At 46.9% G+C, this 22563-nt stretch overlaps 1 protein-coding gene across 3 annotated transcripts in view; it reads left to right on the top strand.

The window, feature by feature from the left end:
• The window catches only part of DMXL2 (Dmx like 2), a 107144-nt gene that overhangs the window by 45259 nt on the left and 39322 nt on the right, over window positions 1-22563 (top strand). The window contains exons 15-24 of one of the 3 annotated variants that reach the window (XM_015425486.1): window positions 1837-3513; window positions 3930-4040; window positions 6022-6191; window positions 10822-10919; window positions 11067-11232; window positions 11718-11982; window positions 13094-14145; window positions 18333-18524; window positions 19593-19669; window positions 20452-20579. In XM_015425486.1, coding sequence (XP_015280972.1) covers window positions 1837-3513; window positions 3930-4040; window positions 6022-6191; window positions 10822-10919; window positions 11067-11232; window positions 11718-11982; window positions 13094-14145; window positions 18333-18524; window positions 19593-19669; window positions 20452-20579 — 3936 coding nt within the window. Of the gene's footprint in view, window positions 1-1836; window positions 3514-3929; window positions 4041-6021; window positions 6192-10821; window positions 10920-11066; window positions 11233-11717; window positions 11983-13093; window positions 14146-18332; window positions 18525-19592; window positions 19670-20448; window positions 20580-22563 lie in introns of all 3 variants that reach the window. The other 2 variants (XM_015425485.1, XM_015425487.1) reach the window with 2 other exon arrangements.

The following is a 22563-nucleotide window of genomic DNA, read 5'->3' as shown; positions in this document are numbered from 1 at the left end:
TTGTAGTCCACCTTTCTCACTGAGACTCAAGGCAGATCACACAGTGTAAATCGATGCAGTCAATACAACGAGATGTCAGTCCTTAGGGACTCTGTTTGGGTGGAAAGGTGGCATATAAATGTTTTAAATAAATAGTGCAGGAAATGGTATTACGTATTTAGAAGACAATGGGGAATTTCAGACAGACAATATATTCTGGAAGAGGAACGGTTCCCAAACGGTTTCTGGTCTGTCATTTCAGACAGAACCCGTTTGAGAACTGGTTCCCTTCCGGAATATATTTGCCATTTCATACACAAATGCTTCTGTCCCGTTTAGGAAACGGGACTGAAGCGTTTTACCTGTCAACCGCTTCCTAGTAGTCTTCACTTCCCTCTCCCGGTCCTGATGCGCTTTTTCCCACCGTTTTTCGCCCACGCGGGCTATCTCCGGCTTTTTTTTTCTCCTTGGAATGTTCGCTTTATAGCATTATAGTGCTATAGCGCTATAACGGAATGGCATTATATCAACCGCATTGGAATGCAGCTTTATTTTTGTTATAGTGCTATAGCGCTATAAAGCGAACATTCCAAGGAGAAAAAAAAAGCCGGAGATCGCCCGCATGGGCGAAAAATGGCAGGGAAAAAGCGGTGCAGTCTGAAATGGCAAACCGCTTCTGATCCGGCTCATTTCCGGTATGGGAAAGCCCTGTGTGAAATGGCAGCCCTTTATCGGTTCACTTCAAAACGGATCATTACCAGCTTGAAACCGGGTGAAACTGGGTAATGTGAAATTCCCCACTGTAGTGAAAGCAGGATGATACATACAGAAAACACGTAATACAGACTATACACAGTGGTATTGTCCACAGTCCTGTTCCTGTTATACAAGTGCCTTCCTGAACCATTTCTTTATAGTGTAGCCCCATTACTTTGATGCTCTGACCTGGATGGCCCAGGCTGGCCCAATCTCATCCGATCTCGGAAACTAAGCTGGGTCGGTCCTGGTTAGTGCTTGGAGGGGAGACCACCAAGGAAGCTCAGAGTCGCTACACAGAGTCGGGCAGTGGCAAGCCACCTCTGAAGGTCTCTTGCCTTGGAAACTCTACAGGGTCACCCTAAGGGGTTTTTTTTAAAAGTTTTTTTTATTAATCATTACAACAAATACAACCATAATGCAATCATAGTAGAACAAAAGTAAACAACCAACTTTTTACTACAGAACACTGAGTTTTATCAATGTGTAAGTTCTCTGTAACATTATCTCTTTTATTACAACAGGGCTATAAATTTACTATTTCTGTTATTTTCAAAAGAATTCAGGTTTTCTCGCTCAAAACAACATTTTTCCAAAAAAGGGTACCATTTCTCTAGGTAATTTGAAGTAGCCAAAGGGCTTTCTGATCTCCTAAGGTCTTCTGTTATTTTGTCCATAATGGCATAACCCCAGATTTTAGAATAGCAGGCTTCTGTTGAAGGGGAGTTTAGCATCTTCCAATTTGTGGCTATAACGTTCTTTGCAGCCAGTATTAATCTCAAAATGAGCTCTCATCGTATCTTGGGAATGTTTTAACTCCTGCCAAAGGTTTAGTAGGACTAGTTGGGGACTCTCTGGTAGTGTGTAGCCAGTTGTGGTGTTTATATGTGTTAATACTAATTTCCAAAAAATCTGGATTTTTCTGCAAGTCCACCAACTATGAAGGGTTGCCCTAAGTTGACTGCAACTTTACAGCACTTCTCACCACCACCACCACCATTACTTTTTTTAAAATGCCCTTCTCCTTGCTTCCAGGGCTGCATTTGTTTCAATGTTCCTGTTTCCCGCCACTAATCCTGAACTGTTGTTTGATTAACTTAGGGCACCTGAGCTCTTCATCCATCTACCCCGTCTGTCTCGCCCCTTATTTGCTGGTGACTTCCTGTTCTGATAATAAAGTGCGGTTCTGGAAGTGTTCCATAGAGACAGTGGTGAGCAGCAAAAACGGCACGAAGGAGACCTATCACTGGAAGAAGTGGCCATTAATGAATGACGAAAGAGACGAAGACAGCAGCATGGTGTCGGTCGTGGGAAGGCCGGTTGCCGTCAGCTGTTCCTACACGGGGCGCTTGGCCGTGGCGTACAAGCAGCCCATCCAGCACAACGGGTTTCTTTCCAAAGAGTTTTCTATGCATGTTTGTATCTTTGAATGCGAGTCGACTGGAGGATCCGAGTGGGTGTTGGAGCAGACAGTTCACCTGGATGATTTGGTGAAAGTGGGGAGCGTCCTGGACTCGAGAGTTAGCGTGGATAGTAATTTATTTGTGTACAGTAAATCGGACGTGTTTTTGAACAAGGACAGGTACCTCTTGCCGAATATCAAGCATCTGGTCCACTTGGACTGGGTTTCGAAGGAAGATGGCTCACACATCCTTACAGTCGGAGTGGGCGCCAACATTTTCATGTACGGGCGTCTCTCAGGAATCGTGACAGAACAAACCAGCAGCAAGGATGGTGTAGCTGTCATTACTTTACCACTAGGTGGTAGCATAAAACAAGGTATCAAGTCCAAATGGGTACTGCTGAGATCGATTGACCTGGTCTCCTCTGTGGATGGTACCCCTTCCCTGCCCGTCTCTCTGTCTTGGGTAAGAGATGGAATATTAGTAGTTGGGATGGACTGTGAAATGCATGTCTATGCACAGTGGAAGCATGCCGTGAAATCAGGAGATGGGGGAAACAATGCCTTTTTGGCCGACGATTCGCCCACGCCAGATCCAATGAAAACAAGTCTGCTTGCAAAAAAGCCCAGTATAATCGACGGGGCTGGAATTATGGATGACGTCTTTGGTACCCCCGCTGTGATTCAAGACGGTGGCCTTTTTGAAGCCGCTCACGTCCTTTCTCCCACTCTCCCCCAGTATCACCCAACCCAACTGCTAGAACTGATGGATCTGGGCAAAGTTCGCCGAGCAAAAGCCATTCTTTCGCATTTAGTGAAATGTATCGCCGGGGAAGTTGCAATTGTTAAAGATCCAGAGGCCGGAGAAGGGGGTTCCAAACGGCATCTTTCCCGTACCATCAGTGTCAGCGGCAGCACTGCTAAAGATGCCATCACCACCGGGAAAGACGGTACACGGGACTACACAGAGATCGATTCCATTCCGCCACTGCCCTTATACGCGCTCCTTTCGGCAGACCAGGATTCCACGTACAAAACCGAGGAAGTCACCAAAGGGCCGCAAGTCTCAGAAGACCACGCGAAAAGGAAAACAGAGGACCAGTACTCAGACCTTTTCCAGGTTCAGCAAGTCACGACTGATGACTTCATTGACTTTGAGCCAGAAAGGAGAGAGCATAGATCCAAAGTAATTAACCTGTCTCAGTATGGGCCAACTTACTTTGGCCGAGAACACGCCAGTGTCCTTTCAAGCCATCTAATGCACTCCAGTCTGCCAGGACTCACCCGACTGGAACAGATGTTCTTGGTCGCTTTGGCAGACACCGTGGCCACGACGAGCACTGAACTTGACGAAAACAGGGAGAAGCATTACTCAGGTAAATGGCTGGGTCTAATTCCTTGTTAATACTCCATTTGCTCAAACAAATGAAGGCAGAATTGAATCTGGACTAATTATGTACAAATGCAAGCTTGGTGGATTATCCCTTCCTGTTCAATGTTCTTTTCTTTTTAATGATCTGAGATCTTCATCCGGGCAGATGATTTCTACCATAAAAGTTTCCTTGTGGCAATGACAGATTTTGTCAGGCAGGGTTTCAGAGGCGCTGAGTTCATCCAAAGGAAAAATTTAGCGAGGAAAGCGACGTCATAGCTTTTATTGAGACCAGCCAAAGCGACACATCTTGTTAGTTTCCCTGCGTGTGTCTTTCTGCACACCTGTGTCTGCTGATCTGTATATATCATGTTCTGATATTTTGTGAATGCACATACAACAAAAATGTTTGTTTTACAGGGAGAGACACGCTAGATGAGTGTGGCTTGCGGTATTTGTTAGCGATGCGTTTACATACGTGTCTTCTGACATCGCTCCCACCGCTGTACCGTGTTCAGCTGCTCCATCAAGGTAATGCATAGTTTGATTAAAGATTTTTAGATAGTTGTGCAGTGGGTGGGGAGATACAGAAATACTTTCAGGTAGGTCTAGAGGACGTAAATTGTCTTCCCACTATAAGAAGAAGGAAGAGGTTTGGATTTATACCCCACCCTTCACACAGAGTCTCAGAGTGGCTCAAAATCTCCTTCCCTTCCTCTCCTCACAACAGACACCCTGTGAGGTAGGTGAGGCTGAGAGAGCTCTTAGAAAACTGCCCTTAAGAAAACAGCTCTGCGAGAACTGTGACTGACCCAAGGTCACACCAGCAGCTGCACATGGAGGAGTAGGGAATCAAACCCAGTTCTCCAGATTAGAGTCTGCCACTCTTAACCACTATGCCAAACTGGCTCTCACACCGGACTGTGGGGATCTGGTAGCTTAACGGGCACTTCTCCAGTTGTGTAGACCTGTGGAGTGTGATTTTGTAGTGTTACGTTACATGGACGGTTTGTGGTGAGAGGTAGCAGGAGTACATTAAAGAGGATAGCAATCATGGTATCTCTGGAGTTCTCACTTGTTTTTGCTTCAGTCAAACACAGGGTGCTGCGTCATCAAATAAAGCGGAGTCCTCTACTTTACCTCTCCCAACATTTGCCAGATAACACTTAGCAGCACCTTCTTGGAATAAAAGGGAAGGTCTTCCGGATGTACCCGTGCACCCTTTCTGGTCTTCGGGTCAGTTGCTGTTAGTGGTCCCTGACCACGGTTAAGACAGCAGAGTCCACAGTCCACCTTTTCAGTGATGCTCTCAGCGGGGATGCATTTAGTGGCACAGACAGTCTCTCTATGACTTTCATCAGCCTTGTGAGGCTATTTGAAAGAGCTTGTTTTTATTTCTGATAGGATGCCGTTTTGGCTTTTGTTAGGGGGTTATAAAATCTGGTTTTGACTGTGTGGATAAATAGTAACATTTTTTCCAGATCTGCAGAACCTGCATTGAGTGTGCACTGGTTTCTGGAAAAGGTGGTCTAGAAATCTGCAAGTAGCTTTTCAAATATATAGTGTAATGCATGTGAATGAATGATCGTTGCAGCAATACGTTTTTGTTATGGATGGCACTAACTTCCAATCTAGTGATGTGGCTCATGCAAAGAGCAACTCTGCAAGCAGCGGCAGTTTTTGCCAGTGGCAATCTGGGAAGCTCCTCCAGGGACCGTGCAGGAGACCCCGTCCACCCACAGTCCCACCCCTACTGGAAAGGGGGAAGAAGCAGCGCAGGGCTCTGCCTCCCCTTACTCTCACCCCATCCCGGGTTCAAGCGGCTGGCGATGCAGTGGCTGTGGCTCTCACCTGCCTTGCAGGGGGCGAGGGCCAGCCCTTGCTTGACCCCGGCATGGGGCAATGATTCTGAGGATCCAGCCTCGACTTTTGCCCAGAGCTCCAAGAATCATGCAGACTGCCCCTGTGTGGGAGCTGGGAAGAAAGGAGGGGAAAGGGATGCATTAGCCTTTTGCAGCAGTGGAACTGAAAGCTGTACTGTGCTTTATGTTTTGCATTGTCAAGCTTGGTATACGTGTTAATTCAAAGATCCAAAGTGACTCTCAGCATACTATGAACTTAGCGGCTGACAAGCCAGAGATCAGCAAGAAACCTTGTTTAAAATAAATGCATCCTGTTTCCCAGCTTAGGGTGGCCAGGCTGTTGCTCTGTACCCCCGGGAGCTTCGGCAGCCAGGCAAGGGGCGGAAATGATGTCGCACCACCCATTGACATCACTTCTGGGTGAAAACCCGGAAGTGTCATCACTGCATGACGTGATGTCATTTCCGTCCCCTACGTTTCCCCTGCTAGCCCAGGCACAAGGTCGGGTGAGTGGGCTAAACCTACACTACGTTGCCCACCTGGCCCAGGGAGCTGATTAGCTTTCTCCCACCTCAGTATTATTTCTGGTATGAACTGTCCCTGTTTTTTAGTCGTTTTACGCAAAGGGGTTTTCTTGTGTCGTTGCCCAGGTGTCTCCACGTGCCACTTTGCCTGGGCCTTCCACTCGGAGGCTGAGGAAGAGCTGATCAACATGATCCCTGCCATCCAACGAGGAGACCCTCAGTGGTCCGAGCTTCGAGCCATGGGCATAGGCTGGTGGGTCAGAAATATCAACACCCTTCGAAGGTGCATGGAAAAGGTAACGGGCCCCGACTCTGCCTGCCTTCATGGGAAGTGATTGATTGATTGATTGAATTACATTTCTTTAACTAAATGTCTGGAGCTGCGGTGGCTCAAGTGCTGAACTGCAGGCTGTGGAAGGTCAGGAGGTCAGCAGTTCGAGACCCCAGGGCCGCGTGACGGAGTGAGCGTCCGTCTCTAGTTCCAGCTCCTGCCAACCTAGCAGTTCGAAAGCAAGAAATTGCAAGTAGATAAATAGGTACCACTTCGGTGGGAAGGTAACAGCGTTCTGTGCGCCTTGGTGTTTAGTCATGCCGGCCACATAACCACGGAAACGTCTTCGGACAGCGCTGGCTCTTCAGCTTTGAAACGGAGATGAGCACCGCAACCCTAGAGTCGGACTCGACTGGCTTTCGAGCAAGGGAACCTTTACCTTTACTTAACTAAATGTCTAAGCCTGCCCTTCCCTGCACTGCAGGACTCAGGGCGGGTTAGAACAGTAGGTATGTGCAATAGATTTAAACAGGGGTCATTTTGTAGAAAAAGAGGTGCAGGAGCTCATTAGAATAACTTATTAACATAACTTATTTGCACATGCCACACCCCCTGACATCACCGGAAGCGTGTCAGAAGGCAACACCCACCGCTCAGGCTCCACTGGACTGTTTTGGATTGCTAGCTATTGGGGGGGGGGTGGAATGTGCAGATCTGACCTTGCAGAGGAGGGAGAGCTTGTACCTGAATAAAGCTTGGTCTTAAAGGTGCCACTGGACTGTTTTGGATTGCTAGCTATGGGGGGGGGACGCGTAGATCTGCCCTCACAGAGGAGGGAGAGCTTGTACCTGAAGGCAGGCCGGGGCTCTGCAACTTTCTTGGCTGCTTCTTGCTCCTCGTGGACCGACTGAGGGCTGCTGGGAGCAGGGGGTGGGTCTTGTTGCATGTGCCCGCCCCCTGGGCTCCTTACTGCCGGAGCTCCGCTCCTGTGCGCTCCCGCAGCAAATGACCCCTGGATTTAATCTGCACAATATTAAAACCCTATACAACATTAGCTGATACAAATTTCAAGATGGCAGTAAGATAGAAGTTGACAAGTGCTCCCAAAAAGCTTTCCGCACGTGTGCCCACAGATAAAAACCAGATACTGGGCAAGAGGCAGAAAAGCAGCAACGATAGCGCTGAATAAATAGCCCAAGGCCAGGTAGAGGAGGCCAATATAGTTAGAGCTCCTCCGCCTCAACCCATAGGCCTGGCGGAACATCCCCGTTTCACATATACTCCATTTACATCCCACCTTTCTCCCCAAGGGGTTCCAAAATATCTTACTTGGTTCCCCTCTCCTCCATTGCATGTCAGGTCAGGGAGGCTGAGAGTGTGTAACTGGCCCAAGTTCACCCGGAGAGCTTCTGCTGCAGAACGGGGATTTGAACCTGAGTCTCCCATATTCCAGTCCAGCTGCGGTGGCTCAAGTGGTTAAGACGCTGAACTGCAGGCTGTGGAAGGTCGGTCGTTCAGCAGTTCGAGACCCGAGTGTGCCGCATGACGGAGTGAGCTCCAATCTCTAGTTCCAGCTCCTGCAAACCTTGCAGTTCGAAAGCAAGAAATTGCAAGTAGATAAATAGGGACCACTTCGGTGGGAAGGGAACAGCGTTCCGTGCGCCTTGGTGTCTAGTCATGCCGGCCACATGACCACGGAAACGTCTTCGGACAGCACTGGCTCTTCGGCTTTGAAACGGAGATGAGCACCGCGACCCTAGAGTCAGATTCAACTGGCTTTCGAGCAAGGGAACCTTTACCTTTACTCCCATATTCCAGTCCAGCACTCTACCCACGACACCCGAGTGGTGTAAGGCCAAGAACCACTGTTCCCTATAGAGCACTATGATCTGAACCGCCAGTGTGTCTCAGCTGGTCTGGTGCAACAGCTTCTGTATTCTGCTCATCATTCTCAATAACTTTTGGTCTAATGAATCCAAGGCAGTATTATTCACCCGGTGCAACATTGATTCGTTCTGTTCAGGTGATTGGTGTAAAATCTAAAGTAAGACAAGTGTGGACAAACATGACCTAATCGGAGAACAAATGTAAAGAAAACAGTTGTGAGAGTCTGACCCACAGATCAAGCAGTCAACAAGACTGGCAGAGAAGATGCTTTCTGTATATTAGGGTCAGCAAGCACCACAACAAATAAACAGATTCCTTCAAATCATAAGAAAATCTTAGTGTAAAAATACATCATCAACGTCGTCTCCGGATTACATAACAATGTTTCAAAATTGGATCTTAGGAGATATTAGAGTAGTACAAAAGCTCTCTTGCTCATAAAGTGCTTTACAAAAAGTGATGAAGGATAATACATTCAGATAGACATTTGGAGACGACGTTGATGGTGTATTTTTACACTAGGATTTTCTTATGATTTGAAGGAATCAGTTTATTGTGTTGTAGTGCTTGCTGACCCTAATAGACAGAAAGCATCTTCTCTGCAAGTCTTGTTGACTGCTTGATTTGTAAAATCTAAAGCACCATCCTTGAATGCAAGCTATCGTGTCCAGTGTAGAGCTAGATCAGACTTTTTTTTAATTTGACAGGGCAAAAAACGTCCATCCAGAATCCAGATTTGCTTTCAAAACCTCAAATGAGTTATTCTCCCAGTTCAGCTTTTGCAGCATTACCAGTAATGGCTGGACAGGAACAATAAAGAACAAATAAGGGCCCATTGAAAGCCTTGTTACAAAGTGCAAATGACCTAAACACAAGGGGCAATACAAGAGACCTGACGCGTTTCCACCCCTTGGTCATGTTTAGGTCATTTGCACTTTGTAATAGGGCTTTCATTGGGCCCTTGTTTGTTTTTAACTGTCTTTCTAATAAATACATGTATTTTTTTGACAGTGGCACCAAATGGGGCTGCTGGAAGACATAACAACTGAGACCATCTTGACAATGCAAGCACTTATTGTGAATAGTGAATAGTAATGTTGAAGCACTTTTATTGTTATTTATCGTTATTACTATTATTGTTATATTGTGATTTTACTGTTTTATTGGTTTTATGCTGGGCGTTGCCCCTTGTAAGCCGCCCTGAGCCTGCTTGCGGGGAGGGCGGGGTAAAATGCTTTAAATAAATAAATAAAATAAATAAATAAAATTTTTCTATATAATAAGTTTACAATAGGTTTTTAATATTGGCCCTTCATCAGGCTTCTTTCTTACCTTTGTGGTTCTTGTTTCCAGTTTTTGGGTCAAGTTTGTTTTCCCCTCCCTGTGTCTTACTGGAACAATCGAAACCGTTCTTTTTAAAAATATATATATTCGAAAGAGCCTAGTTGGTTCCTTTTCTGACCTCATTTTAAAAATTTCATCTTATATAGAACAATGTCAATAATAACCTACTGTATTGCTTCCCTTCCCAGTTAGTCATCCTACACAAAAAGAAATGTATAAATAAAAGGGTATTTGTTGTGTGGTTCCGTAAAGGTAAAGTGTCGAGTTGCAACCAACTCATGGTGACCCCTTGAAGTTTCACCTCATGGGGTTTACCAGGCAAGAGATGAGCAGAGGTTTTTTGCTATTGCCAGAGGTCATTTCGTAGAAAAAGAGGTGCGGGAGCTCATTAGCATAACTCATTAGCATATGCCACACACCCTGACATCACCGGACGTGTGTCAGAAGGCAACACCCACCGCTCAGGCTCCACCGGACTTTTTTGGATTGCTAGCTATTGGGGGGGGGGACGTGCAGATCTGTCCTCGCGGGGAGGGAGAGCTTGTACCTGAATAAAACTTGGTCTTAAAGGTGCCACTGGACTGTTTTGGACCGGGGGGGTGCGTAAGCTCTGCAGCTTACCTGGCTGCTTCTTGCTCTGACTGAGGGCTGCTGGGAGAAGGGGGTGGGGCTTGTTGCATGTGCCCGCCCCCTGGGCTCTTTACCGCCGGAGCTCCGCTCCTGTGTGCTCCTGCAGGAAATGACCCCTGGCTATTCCTTCCTCTGTGCAGCAATTCTAATCTTCCTTGGTAGTCTGGGCTGTTTGGACTACTACCTATGCTTTTTTACTTGTTTGCTTTTCTCAATTGATGGCTTTTCACTCCCCATTCACTCCTCATTCCTCTATACCAGGGTCTCCAATGTGGTGCTCGTGGAGGTACCATGGGGTCCATCCACACCTTTCCTGGTGCTAATGAAGTGTTTTCAGAAAGTGAGTGGAGCCAGGTGCCACAGAGCTTCTAACTGGCCATTGGACATTTGTGCAATTTTTTAAAATGTTGCTTTGGCAGCAGCTGCCACCACAGCACAAGGATCTTCACTGTATGACTGAAGGTAACCTGCAGCTGCCATTGTATGGCTGGCTCCATTTCCTGTAGAAGCCATTTTGTGGCAGCCACTTTGTGGCTGCACCCATCACCCTGTGTCCGGGCTACAGTGGTGCACGCCGTCTCAAAAAGGTTGGGGATGCCTGCTGCATGTACTTTTATCAGTTTTCTTGCATCCTTGTGGAGTCCGGTTTTTTCTGTGATGATTTGTCTAAGGTTATAAAGTCCCAAATCTCACGTGCCCGCTCTGCTTTTTTTTGAGGGGGGAACATGAAAAGATGTCTTCCTGTCAATTTGGTGAGATGGTGGAATTTTTGTTACCTTCTCTAAACATTACAGGTTGCAAAAGCAGCATTCCAGAGGAACAACGACGCCTTGGACGCTGCACTCTTTTACCTTGCAATGAAGAAGAAAGCTGTGGTGTGGGGTCTGTTTCGGTAGGTTCCTTCCATTGCCTTGGGCTGTGAAGACCGCTAGAACTTAAGGGAAACCTTATGGCAATTGTAGCAATTCCTGTTACATTCCCAGAGCACACATCCCATTTCCCATAGTTAAGCATCCGTTACTTTTGTTTTCATCCACAGGTCTCAACACGATGAGAAGATGACACAGTTTTTCAGCCATAATTTCAGCGAAGATCGATGGCGCAAAGCAGCTTTGAAAAACGCTTTTGCCTTGTTGGGGAAACAGCGCTTTGAGCAGTCCGCCGCCTTTTTCTTATTAGCAGGGTCATTAAAAGATGCTATAGAGGTATTCAAACTGCATTGTGAGGCTCGCCCAGTGTAATTATTACTGCTTTCATGCAACATCAGTAAAAGAAAATTAGCTGGGATACCAGAGGTTCTCATTAGCCTATATTTTGACTGTTGGGACTGATCCATTTGTCTTTCATCTCTTTGTTTTATTAGATGCCATTGTAGTTCTTCAGATAGGACACTGGTTTTGTTTTCTGTTCAGTGTAATGCAAAATGAGTCAACCCAATGGGGAAATACTTGTGTAAGATTTCATCTCATGCATCGGCTGTCATTTGGCGATAATTCTGCGGATCAATGTAATAACAGAGGAAAGCTAGCCAAGTTCCAGAGAAGGTGTAACAATCTGTTTTTGTTTACTGGCTTGGCTGTCAGAAGAAATCTAAAATGCAAATGTAGATTCGTTTTTTTTTTTAAATCTGGATTTCCAAATGTGAGTGCTAGAACTCTATCACTACAACATGTCATCCTTTGTCTCATAGGTATGCCTTGAGAAAATGGAAGACATCCAGTTAGCTATGGTTATTGCTCGTTTGTATGAGTCTGAATTTGAGATCTCCTCCACCTACACAGCCATCCTTTATGAAAAGATTTTGGGCTGTGAAAAAGACGGGACTGGGTTCAGGTGTACTAAGTTGCACCCCGATCCTTTCCTGAGAAGCCTTGCGTACTGGGTCATGAAAGAGTACACCCGAGCACTCGACACTTTACTAGAACAGACACCAAAGGAAGACGATGAAAATCCAGGTAAAGAAATCTTGCAATTGTGTGATAAAAGTCAGCCTTGTTAGTAAAAGTTTACACATTAAGAATGAGTGAGCACACACTTTGAGCTGTATTTTTAACCAGTGAACACCATAAAATGTGAAGGGTTGGGGGGAGGGGGAGTACACACATTCTTGTGAATGTCCAGGGGTTATCAGCCCAAGAGCCCCAACTGGTCGTAACTTCCTAGTGTGTATAGAAGGCATGTGTAGAGGTACCCCTGCACTCCTGTCTAAATTATTCTCTTTGTGTTACCAATTGCATGCAGAATTTCTTTGCCTGAATAATTTTAAGTGCAGTTCTGGATTTTTCCCCCTCCTTGCATGAGAGTACCCATGGGTACTTCTAATCATGGTTCCCAGTACTGTCTTTTTTAGAGTCAGAAGAATTTATCTCTCCCCATTAGAAGAACTATATCAAATGGATTTAAGTACAATAGAGTGCCTTTTTGTTCTTTACATCTGCCTTTATGCTGTTCTCATAAAATTTTCATCAATCACATTATACTTATGCTTTGTTTATTTTCAACACTTACTCGTCACCTTTTAGCTAATGATTTTTTTCTCTCACTTCTCACATCTCATATGTATTGTTTAGAGGTAGTTCCTGGTAATCACTAAGTATTTTTACACTTTTCGCCAGTTGTACTTGGTTTGGATATCATTCTACATTTTGTGATATCAATGCTATGTATATTGTTAAATTGTTATACACCACTTGCTATCTCAGGGGTACATTAAGATTACCCCCTTCATGTGTATCTATTCTTGTTATACTATATGTTCTCGTTGTTAACTCAAAGTTACTCTTAATAAAAATTGTTATGGGGGGGGGTACTGGTATGGTGAATGTCACTCCAGGAGCGGTATGACCCATATGTTGAAATGGGTGGTATTTCCAGTGGCTTTACAAATAGTGGGCTAGAAAATTAGGGTTGAGCCCAGTTGAGATAAGATCTGGTAGACTGTTTCATAAACTGTTTCATAAACATAAGACTGTTTCTTAGACCTCAGTGTCCCCAGTTTTGCCCCCAGTTTTGAAAAGCATCCATTCTGTGACTACACTTTTACGTCTCTCTGATTTTTTTCCCTAGTCATCATCAAATCATGCAATCCTGTGGTGTTCAGTTTCTACAACTACCTTCGTACCCACCCCTTGCTGATCCGGAGAAATTTTTGCTCACCCGATGGGGCTTTGGCCACTGTAGGTTTACAGTCAGAGAAAAGCTTTGTGGATAAAATTAATCTCATTGAGAGGAAGCTTTTTTTCACCACTGCCAATGCTCATTTTAAAGTGGGTTGTCCCGTCTTAGCTCTTGAAGTCCTTTCCAAACTTCCCCAAATAAGCCACAGGACCGTGCTTTCTGCCAAGAAAGAGGTAGCCAGCCCAAGTCCTGTTATGCAGAATGGTGTGAAATTGGAGCCAAAGGCGTTGGGGGAAGGGAGCGCTGCACACTGGTCAGAGCCATCAGCGGAGTCTGCGGACCTTATCGACTGGAGCCAGCCAGCGATAACGTTTGAGGATGAACCTTTGAAACTTGATTGGGACACAGAGAGAAGTGGTTCACAAGAAGATGAAGAGGAGGAAGGCTTGCTAATGAAGGATTCAAAATTGGAAGCCGATGGTCAAAAGCAAGATGAGAAAAGCCCAGATGCCAATCAAAGCCAGGATGGGGACACAGAGGAAACAGAAGTCGATGTGATTGCCGAGCAGCTCAAGTTCAGAGCGTGTCTCAAAATCCTCATGACCGAACTGAGAACATTGGCCACCGGTTACGAGGTCGACGGCGGGAAGCTCCGGTTCCAGCTTTACAACTGGCTGGAAAAAGAAATTGCGGCTCTGCATGAGATCTCCAACCACGAAGCACGTGGCAAGGGCTATGCAGAGGCCCGGATCAATGGAGACTTGCTCGAGCATGAAGAAGCGGCAGATAAGCCAGAGATCGGCTCGTACGAGCGGCATCAGATCGAAAGACGCAGGCTGCAAGCCAAACGGGAACACGCTGAACGGCGGAAGTGGTGGCTGCAGAGGAATCAGGCGCTCCTGAGGGTCTTCCTGAGCTACTGCAGCCTCCATGGAGCGCAAGGGGGCGGCCTCGCATCCGTGAGGATGGAGCTGAAGTTTTTGTTGCAAGAATCGCAGCAAGTAAGGCCATCCTTTTTATTGAGGCTTTCTTTGTTTTGGTAACAGCTTTACTAGCCGTTTCACTTGACTTCACTTGAATGATAAAAGTTGCGACAATAACTTAATCCAGGGCCCCCCAGCATGATGCATGTGGGCACCATGGCACCTGCCTATGCTTTCCTGGTACCCTCTGAGTGTTTTAGAAAGTGGGTGGAGTCAGGTGGGCTTCTCCCTGGCAAGGTTTCTGACTGACCAGTGGAGAACTGATTGGCTGGACAGATTAAAAAAATGGAGTTTAGGTAGCAGATGCCACCACACTGTTTGCTTTATTCTCTCTCACACTCCTCTTTCCCAGCGTATTGTCCCCTGAATTTGGGCTTCCACTTGGGGAGGGGGCTTTGCCTCCCACAGTGGCCATTTTGTGGTCAGCTGTGCCTCCCAGGGCAGCCATTTTGTGGTTGCCCCGCCCCGCCCCACCCCACTCTGTGTCAGAATGCCAAAGGTGCCCACAGGATCCAAAAGGTTGGGGATCCCTGCCTTAATTATATAACCTTTTGCTGAATTACATCCGGATTTCATTGAGTCTGGACTAGGGATGAGCACAAACCAAGAACATGGGGGTTCGTAGTTCGTGGGGGTTCACGAACTACGAACCTCCATGAACCTTTCCATTTAACGAACTGGTTTGTGAGGTTCATGGCATGGTAGAATGGCTCCCTTCTGGGCTAGAGATGCCAAACTCGCAGCAAGTCTCCAGCTGACCCTCCTCTCCCTGTCCTCCAAGTTTGGTGAGGAGTGGACTTAGGGGGGCTGGTGCCCCCAGGAAAGTGCTCTCTTAGGATTGTGTCAAACAGATCCTCTGCAAGCTAGAGACATCCAACTTGCAGAGGATCTCCCTGGGGTGCCCCTTTACCTGCCCTCCAAGTTTGGTGAGGATTGGCTGGGGAGGGGGGCGAGTAGCAGCCCCCAAAGCAGGTGCCCCCAGGAAAGTGCTCTCTGGGGAAATCATGCCACAGGTTCAGGAATCAAGACTGTGTCAAACAGACCCCCTGCAAGTTGCAGCAGAGGGACAGGTTCAACTCAGAGCCCTGAGACCACCAGACACAATCGCAGCCAGGGATAGGTGCACAAAACTCCCACTGAGGGGGACTGTGTGGGTCCTCAGCTGAGGAACCCACTGCCTGAACCCCTCTGCCTCGCAATAACACAGAGGGACAGGTGCTTCAGAGCTCTGAAGTACCAACACTGTTCACACAGACTTCCAATTCCTTCCCTCTGTGTCTCACAGTAACTATTCCCACTCTGTCTAACTGCCTGCTGCAAAGTAAAAGCAGCTGAGTGTGAGGTGGAGGGTATATATCCATTCTCCTCCCATAGAGCAGAATGGGAGCTCTCTTGTTGGCCGCCAGAGCTGCCTATCAAGCTTTGAAGGGCCACTATTGGTGTTTCCAGGGCTGCAGAAGTCCATCCCCCCCCCACCTTGCCTGGACAATTGATTCATCAGCACCAGCATGTCTGGCCCACAAACCGCTCCCACAAACCTCCATGAAGAACGGTTCAGTTCATGGGAGACGCGATCACACGAACCAAGGCTCGCAAACCATGAACCGGGCCTGGTTCGTGACGAATTTTGGTTCATAATTCTGTTTGTGCCCATCCCTAGTCTGGACCCTACAATCTTTTGCTCTGATGAAAGGGCTGGGGATCTCTTCTGACCACCCAAAAAGCCCAGAGGGCAGAGACATTCCTAGAGAACTGCTCATGCAAGGATGCGAGAAACACAAAGGGCTGTACTGTTGGGTACCTGCAATAACACAGTCTCTAAGTCCATTAAAGTGGGTTTAGAAGGGTGCTACTCTGCTTAGGATGGCACTGTTAGGCTATCAAAGCAAGCATCCCTGAATCAGTGGATTAAAAACTGTTGGTGTAAATAAGAACAAACCAGACAATATAGCTAGAGATGCTCAAACGTGCGCTTGTTTCCTTATGTAAACTTGTGGAATGTCTTCAAAGTAGCTTACAGAGCCATGAAAGCATTCTCAGAATCAAAATATAAGACCAATCACGGTCTGCAAACTGTGGTGCTCTCTGTCCCGTGAGGCTCAGCATGACCTTGCAAGTGACCATCCAGAAAGGGTCACACTTTTTTTTCCCCACCCCCTTCCTAATACAGATCTGTATTACTGTTTTTTCACTTCTGTCCATTAACTTCACTCCTCACTTCATCACTGATTTTATCAACTGCCTTCAGGGGTTCTGAGTTTTTACTCGTTTTCAGATGTCCTCCTGCCAATTACTGCTCTTTCTTTTAGTAACTCTTTTTGCTGGTTACAGTTCGCTTTTTATTGTTTTTAGATTTTTGCTGTTGTTGTTTTGCCGTCGAGTCACAGCTGACTTGTGGCGGCGACCCCCGTGGAGCTTTCAAGGCGAGAGACATTCAGAGGTGGTTTGCCATTGGCTGCCTCTGAGCGGCTACCTGGGACTCCCTTGGAGGTCTCCCATCCAGAGACTAACCAGGGCCGACTCAGCTTAGCTTCCAAGATCTGACAGGGTCGGGCTAGCCCGGGCCATCCAGGTCAGGGCTGTTTTTAGATAGCCCTTTCTAAAGCTTTATTGAGACATGTGTCTTGACAACTCCTTTTCCCTGGAAGGCCTGAGTATATGTTTACTAAACAAGCTTCCTGCCTCCTCACCGAGTAAAGGTGTAGGTGGGAGAATACCTCGTGTCCGTCCCGAATCCCAGTTCAGTGATGGCCTTGCGTGCAGTTTGGTAACTGTTTGCGTACTTTGGAGCCTCACTCCGTATTATCCCTACCAGAGGTCATATCGCGGGGGATCGCAGTTTCCCCGGGTGAGGTATGGGGGGCGGGGCACATGACGAAGCCCCGCCCCCTGCTTCCAGCCGCCCCGCTTCTGGCCCTCATTAAGCCAGGAAGGGGCAGGAGAAGAGGGAGGGCAAGTTGCTTCCTCCCTGCCTCTCCCCACCCCTGCCTGCCTGGGGCCAGGGAGGGCCTTCGCGGGGCTTCCTTGCACTCCCACCGGCCTTGCAGGTCCACCGCCGGGCCCCTCATGGGGCTTGGCAGTGGAGCTGCAAGGCCGGCGGCGGTGGCCGGGACTGTTGGGGGCGGGGTGTGTGGCCTTATGACACACGTCCGGTGATGTCAGGGGGTGTGGCCTTATGACACACTTCCAGTGATGTCAGGGGGTGTGGCATATGCTAATGAGTTATGCTAATGAGTTCCCCTAGCTCTTTTTCTACGAAACGACCCCTGATCCCTACTCCGTTTCCTGTTTGTACTGAAAAACTGCATAACTGGCTGAGGAAAGGGTATCTGTAAGGTTTGGGGCAGGAGGTGTGGCACCTGCTTTGCATGCTGAAGGTCCCGGATGAAGAGGTTTAGGTGATACATGACAAGAAAGACCTCTGCCTTGGGACCCCAGAGAGCTGTTGCCAATCAGAGCAGGGAGGACTGACTTGGGCGGACCCATAATGCAACTCGGTATAAGACGGATTCAGGTGTTCACGTGCAGCATCAGAGACTTGGGAGCCGAACACGGCACCCAAAGACAGACCTTGGTCATAAGGGCTGCGGACAGCATTGGGAAAGCAATCACTAGATTCTTTTATACGTCAGGGGGACAATATGCACCTTCAACGCTCCGAGTATTTAACTCTTACGGTAGCTGGCCATTTGTTAGATGAATCTGGTGTATGGATAGAGGCTGTTACTGAGGATATTGATCGACCGCTAATTAACTTCCTTCGTGGTATATCGGGGGGCCCAAATGAGCTGAAGTGGGCAAAGTCTTTTACAAAGCTAGGGCCATGGAGGAGGGCATTTAATTTAAAGTTAAAGATCCTGCTATCAGATCCAGAGCTGAGTTTGCTCAATCTTGTTAAATTAGACAGTCGTAAGCAATGCTCCCTCTAAACTGGAGCCTTGTGAGCAAAAATTCTACTTGGTGAGCTCCTGTCATTAAAGTTGTGAGCAAGCGATTTGGCTGCTGCATAAATTAGTTTGCTCCGGAGCCATCCTTCCTGAGCTAAGACAAAAATGTCTGAGCCGGAGGCTAGGAAACTGTGAGCTAGCTCACACTAACTTAGCTTAGAGGGAATACTGGTCGTAAGAGCAACTGGGATAAACTGGTGAACAAAAAGTGAATGCGCCTAGGGATTTCAGTAGATCGTGTTCATTTCATTTCACCAGGAGACGACCGTCAAGCAGCTTCAGTCCCCGCTTCCATTGCCCACGACCCTGCCGTTACTCTCGGCAAGCATCGCTTCCACCAAAACAGTGATAGCCAACCCCGTGCTGTACTTAAACAACCACATCCATGACATTCTTCACACGATCGTGCAGATGAAAACCCCTCCACATCCCAACGTTGAAGATGTCAAGGTAAGACCAGCAGAACAAAGTTTGAGTCCAGTGGGCACCTTTAAGACCAACAAAGTTTAATTCTGGGTGTGAGCTGTCATGTGCAGGCACACTTCTTCAGATACAGTGAAACAGAAGTCACCAATCATTATATACAGGTAGATGGTGGGGAGAGTGTTGCCATGAAGGGCTAATTAGAGTAAAGATGCAATAAATATAGCTAAGATTGGATTAAAGCAATTGGTAAGACCTGTGAATAACAGCAGATTAGCATACAGCATAATAAAAGAATTTGCAAACAGGTGTGAGAACTGACATTATTGTGTGTAATAAGATAAGAAACTGATATCTCTGTTAAGCCCCGGGGGTTCCGTTGTCCTGAGTGTTATAAGACCAGGGCAAGGATCTCTCTCTTCTAAAGCATGATTATGATTTTACTCGTGTAAGTGTGGAATGAACTGTGGGCAGCCAAGGTTCAAACTGTATATAATCTTTGTGTGGACAGGCTGAAGTCGTATCCACCTTGGGCTTCCTTACTGTTTGTGGTTTGGACTGTCCTGGCATTCTGCCCTATATGCATTAGTCTGGTTTGCACAGTTCAACTCCAATGCATAGAGCTGAAAGGCACTAATCATGAAGACGTCACAATCCACATGTAAGCCCCTAATAGAAAGCAGGGTCAAGTGCGGATTGCAAACAGAATAATCCAGTTTTTGTGCAACGTGGCCGCTAGGCTCCGCACCATTTCATCGTTATCTGTTTAGGGCAAAGAGGAAGCAAGTGCTGGTAGAGGATGTGAGGACGCTGGCAGAGAAGTAAAGCCCTGTTCGAATACTGGGGGTTGCATTGCGGTGGTCTCTGGTGGGCATAAATATCCTGAATGACTTCCAAGCAGTTTCTAAGCACGCAGCTTGTTGTTTTGCCAAACTTAAAGGATGTTTTCATCTCAAACTGTAGCAGAGCAGAAAAGGAGAGGGGGGGGAGATAACTTTTGTTATTCAGTGACTTGTATCTCCCAGCTGAGAATTTTTGTCTGGCTAGTTTACTGTCTGTAGTTGCATAAAACAGAACATTATTTTCCCCCTTTAGGTGCACACGCTTTACTCGTTAGCGGCTTCACTTTCCGCATCTATTTACCAAGCATTGTGTGACAGCCACAGCTATAGGTGAGGCCCATAACTGCTCTTTCCAGCATTTGCGTTTCAGATGTGCTCTGTTCTCCTTTACAATACAATGCCTCAGTTGTGGCACAAAGCCTTTGGGACTCCTCCCCCTGGGAGATTTCTCTGTCTCTATCGGTGTCTTCCACCAGTGGGCAAAGACATTTTTGTTCTGTTTGGTATACCCCCAGTAATGGTTATTAACCCCCACTCCCGGTTCTGGTGTTGTTTATGTGTTTCTATTGAGTTATTTTATCATTTTAAATGTTTTCAATTGTTCAAACGTTTTAATGCTTGTATATGTGTCGCCTTGAGGACCCTGAGCGGGTGGGAAGGCAGCATAAAAATGTTTCGACTAAATAAATTTAGGGCATGACCCAATCCCCGTCAGCTGTACATTGAGTTGACTTCCGTGGGGGAGAGTCACACATGGCTGCATTCATACACAACCATAATTTATTTGTGTCAACAGTCCTGAAATCCTGCATCTCACGGTCTCCCCTTCTCTCCCCCACCCCCTGAGGGCTGAGACAAATACTTCCTGGTTTATGGAAGTCTTTGATTCAGCTCCAGTTAGTTAGAATGTCTGAATCTGGGCACTTTAATGAATTTAGAGTTTGTTTTTCGGCCACATACCTGGATTCTAAAATGCTTAATTAACAACAAGGATCTGGAAGCTTTACCAACAGCTGGATTCTTGGCTTGTAAATAACTTGCCATATTTTTCTTTCGACATAAAATCCAACTATCTCACATTAAGCCGGGATGTGTGACTCTCTTTTTAGCAGCCAAACATTGACAAATCAGTTTACCGGAATGGTTTATCAAGGACTGTTATTAAGTGACCGTCGCAGATTGAGGACAGAAAGCATTGAAGAACACGCAACCCCAAATTCTTTGCCTGCTCAGTGGCCTGGTAAGAATACTCATGTTTGCTAGTAATATCCCATGCATAATCTTCCAAGTTCCTCTGTTAGTTATTTACTGCTGCTATTTGCACTGGAAAAGTTATAAATGACAGCATGCAGTAAGATTCCGATTCCCATGTATCAAACAGCTTGCTGACTTAAGGGAATACTGGTTTTTCTGCCCCACTGGTGTGCTGTATAATTCATGTAACTTGTTTGTTTCTGTATAGCATAGTCAGACATGCTTCAGCTGAAGGTCTCATCATCACAATGTCCACAATCCCTTTTCTACTGAATTTCTCCTGGGTTCTGTATTATTAGGAACTGCTTAGCATAGCATGATTAGTTTACCATTATGTGGGAGAAGCTGTGCTCGATTCTTCTCTGGCCCATGAGAGCTTTTACCACAATAAGCCTGCCAGCTTTGTTAGGGGCTGTGGCTCAGTGGTAGAGCATCTGCTTGGGATGCAGAAGGTCCCAGGCTTGATCCGTGGCATCTCCATTTCAAAAGGATCAGGTAATAGGTGCTGTGAGAGCCTCTGCCAATCAGAGTGGACACAGCTGACCTTGATAGACCAAGGTTTATTTTTGTATTTATTTTATTTATGTATTTTGTTAGATTTGTATCCCTCCCTCCAGTTTGGTGTAGTGGTTGGTTAAGTGCACTGACTCTAATCTGGGAGCCAGTTAGGTTTAGTGGTTAAGAGCACAGACCCTAATCTGGAAGAAGCAGGTTTGATTCCCTATGCCTCCACTTGCAGCTGCTGGATGACCTTGGGCAAGCCATAGTTCTGTCAGAGCTGACCTTGAAAAAGAGCAGTTTCTGTCAGGAGCTCTCTCAGCCCCACCTACCTCACAGGGTGTCTGCTGTGGGGAGGGGAAGGGAATGGAGTTTGTAAACCACTCTGAGGGTGCATTCAGACGCGGCCTTTCTGCCGGCATAAACTGCACCGGTTGGAACCGGAGCAGTTTATGCCGGCAGAAACGCGATCACACTCACCTCCATTTTGCGAAGCCCTCTGGTGGACGCCCGCTCACACGCTGCGGGCGTCTGCGTGTGTGTTTTTTTTTTAAAGGACAGTTTGAGCATGCGCACAGGCAGCCATTCGGAGAATGGCGATTTTTGCGCATGCTCAACCTCCCCCCTTACATTTAAACTTTAAAGGTAAGCACTTACCTTTAAAGTTTAAAACCCAACCTGGCCTCGCTGTAGTCCCGGACTCCTCCGGGAAGTTAAAGTAAGGCATTTTTATTTATTTTTTTAAACAAACGCTCGGGGCGAAGCTTCGCCTGAGTGCATATCGTTTCCTCTTAAAAAAAATGGCGGGGGAAAGCCGGAAGCCTCAGGCTTCCGACGGAAGTGTCTCTGTAACGGAGGAGAGCGATCAGACGCCTGGGTGCACCGATGACAACCGTTGCACTCTGTTTACCACCACTTCCTACCTAGTGGCAGAGTACAACGGTTTAAAGCTCTTTACAACGGATAGAGAGGGAAAACAGATGTTCCCCGTCTGAATGCCGGTAGGTACATCGATTGCAACCGGCACAGAATCCGTTGTAAAGGCTGCATCTGAACGCACCCAGAGACTCCTTCAGGTAGTGAAGGGCGGGGTATAAATCCAATCTCCTCCTCCTCCTTCTTCTTCTTCTCCCCCCCCTCACATAGGAGGCTCAGGGCGAGTTCCATCAATCACCACATACAAAAACTTTTTAAAAATTAACATACAACAATAAAAATACAACTAAATTCCTATGTGCTAATTAGTGCCTTAACAGATGAGGTTTTTCAGATTGGGTTCCTAGGTGGTCGACATAGATCTGACCTTCTGGAGGGGAGGCCCAATGAGGGGGGGAGACGCCCGCCTCCTCAACTAAAAGCCTGGTGGAAGAGCTCCGTCTTGCAGGCCCTGCAGAACTGTAAAAGGTCCCGCAGGGCCCTGATCTCATATGGGAGCTCATTCCACCAGGTAGGGGCCAGGGCCAAAAAAACCC

The sequence above is a fragment of the Gekko japonicus genome, unplaced genomic scaffold (genome assembly GCF_001447785.1).
Source record: "Gekko japonicus isolate JY-2015 unplaced genomic scaffold, Gekko_japonicus_V1.1 scaffold462, whole genome shotgun sequence".
Classification (NCBI taxonomy): Eukaryota; Metazoa; Chordata; class Lepidosauria; order Squamata; family Gekkonidae; genus Gekko; species Gekko japonicus.
The sequence above is the reverse complement of the archived record's forward strand: the minus strand, read 5'-3'. Positions and strand labels throughout refer to the sequence as shown.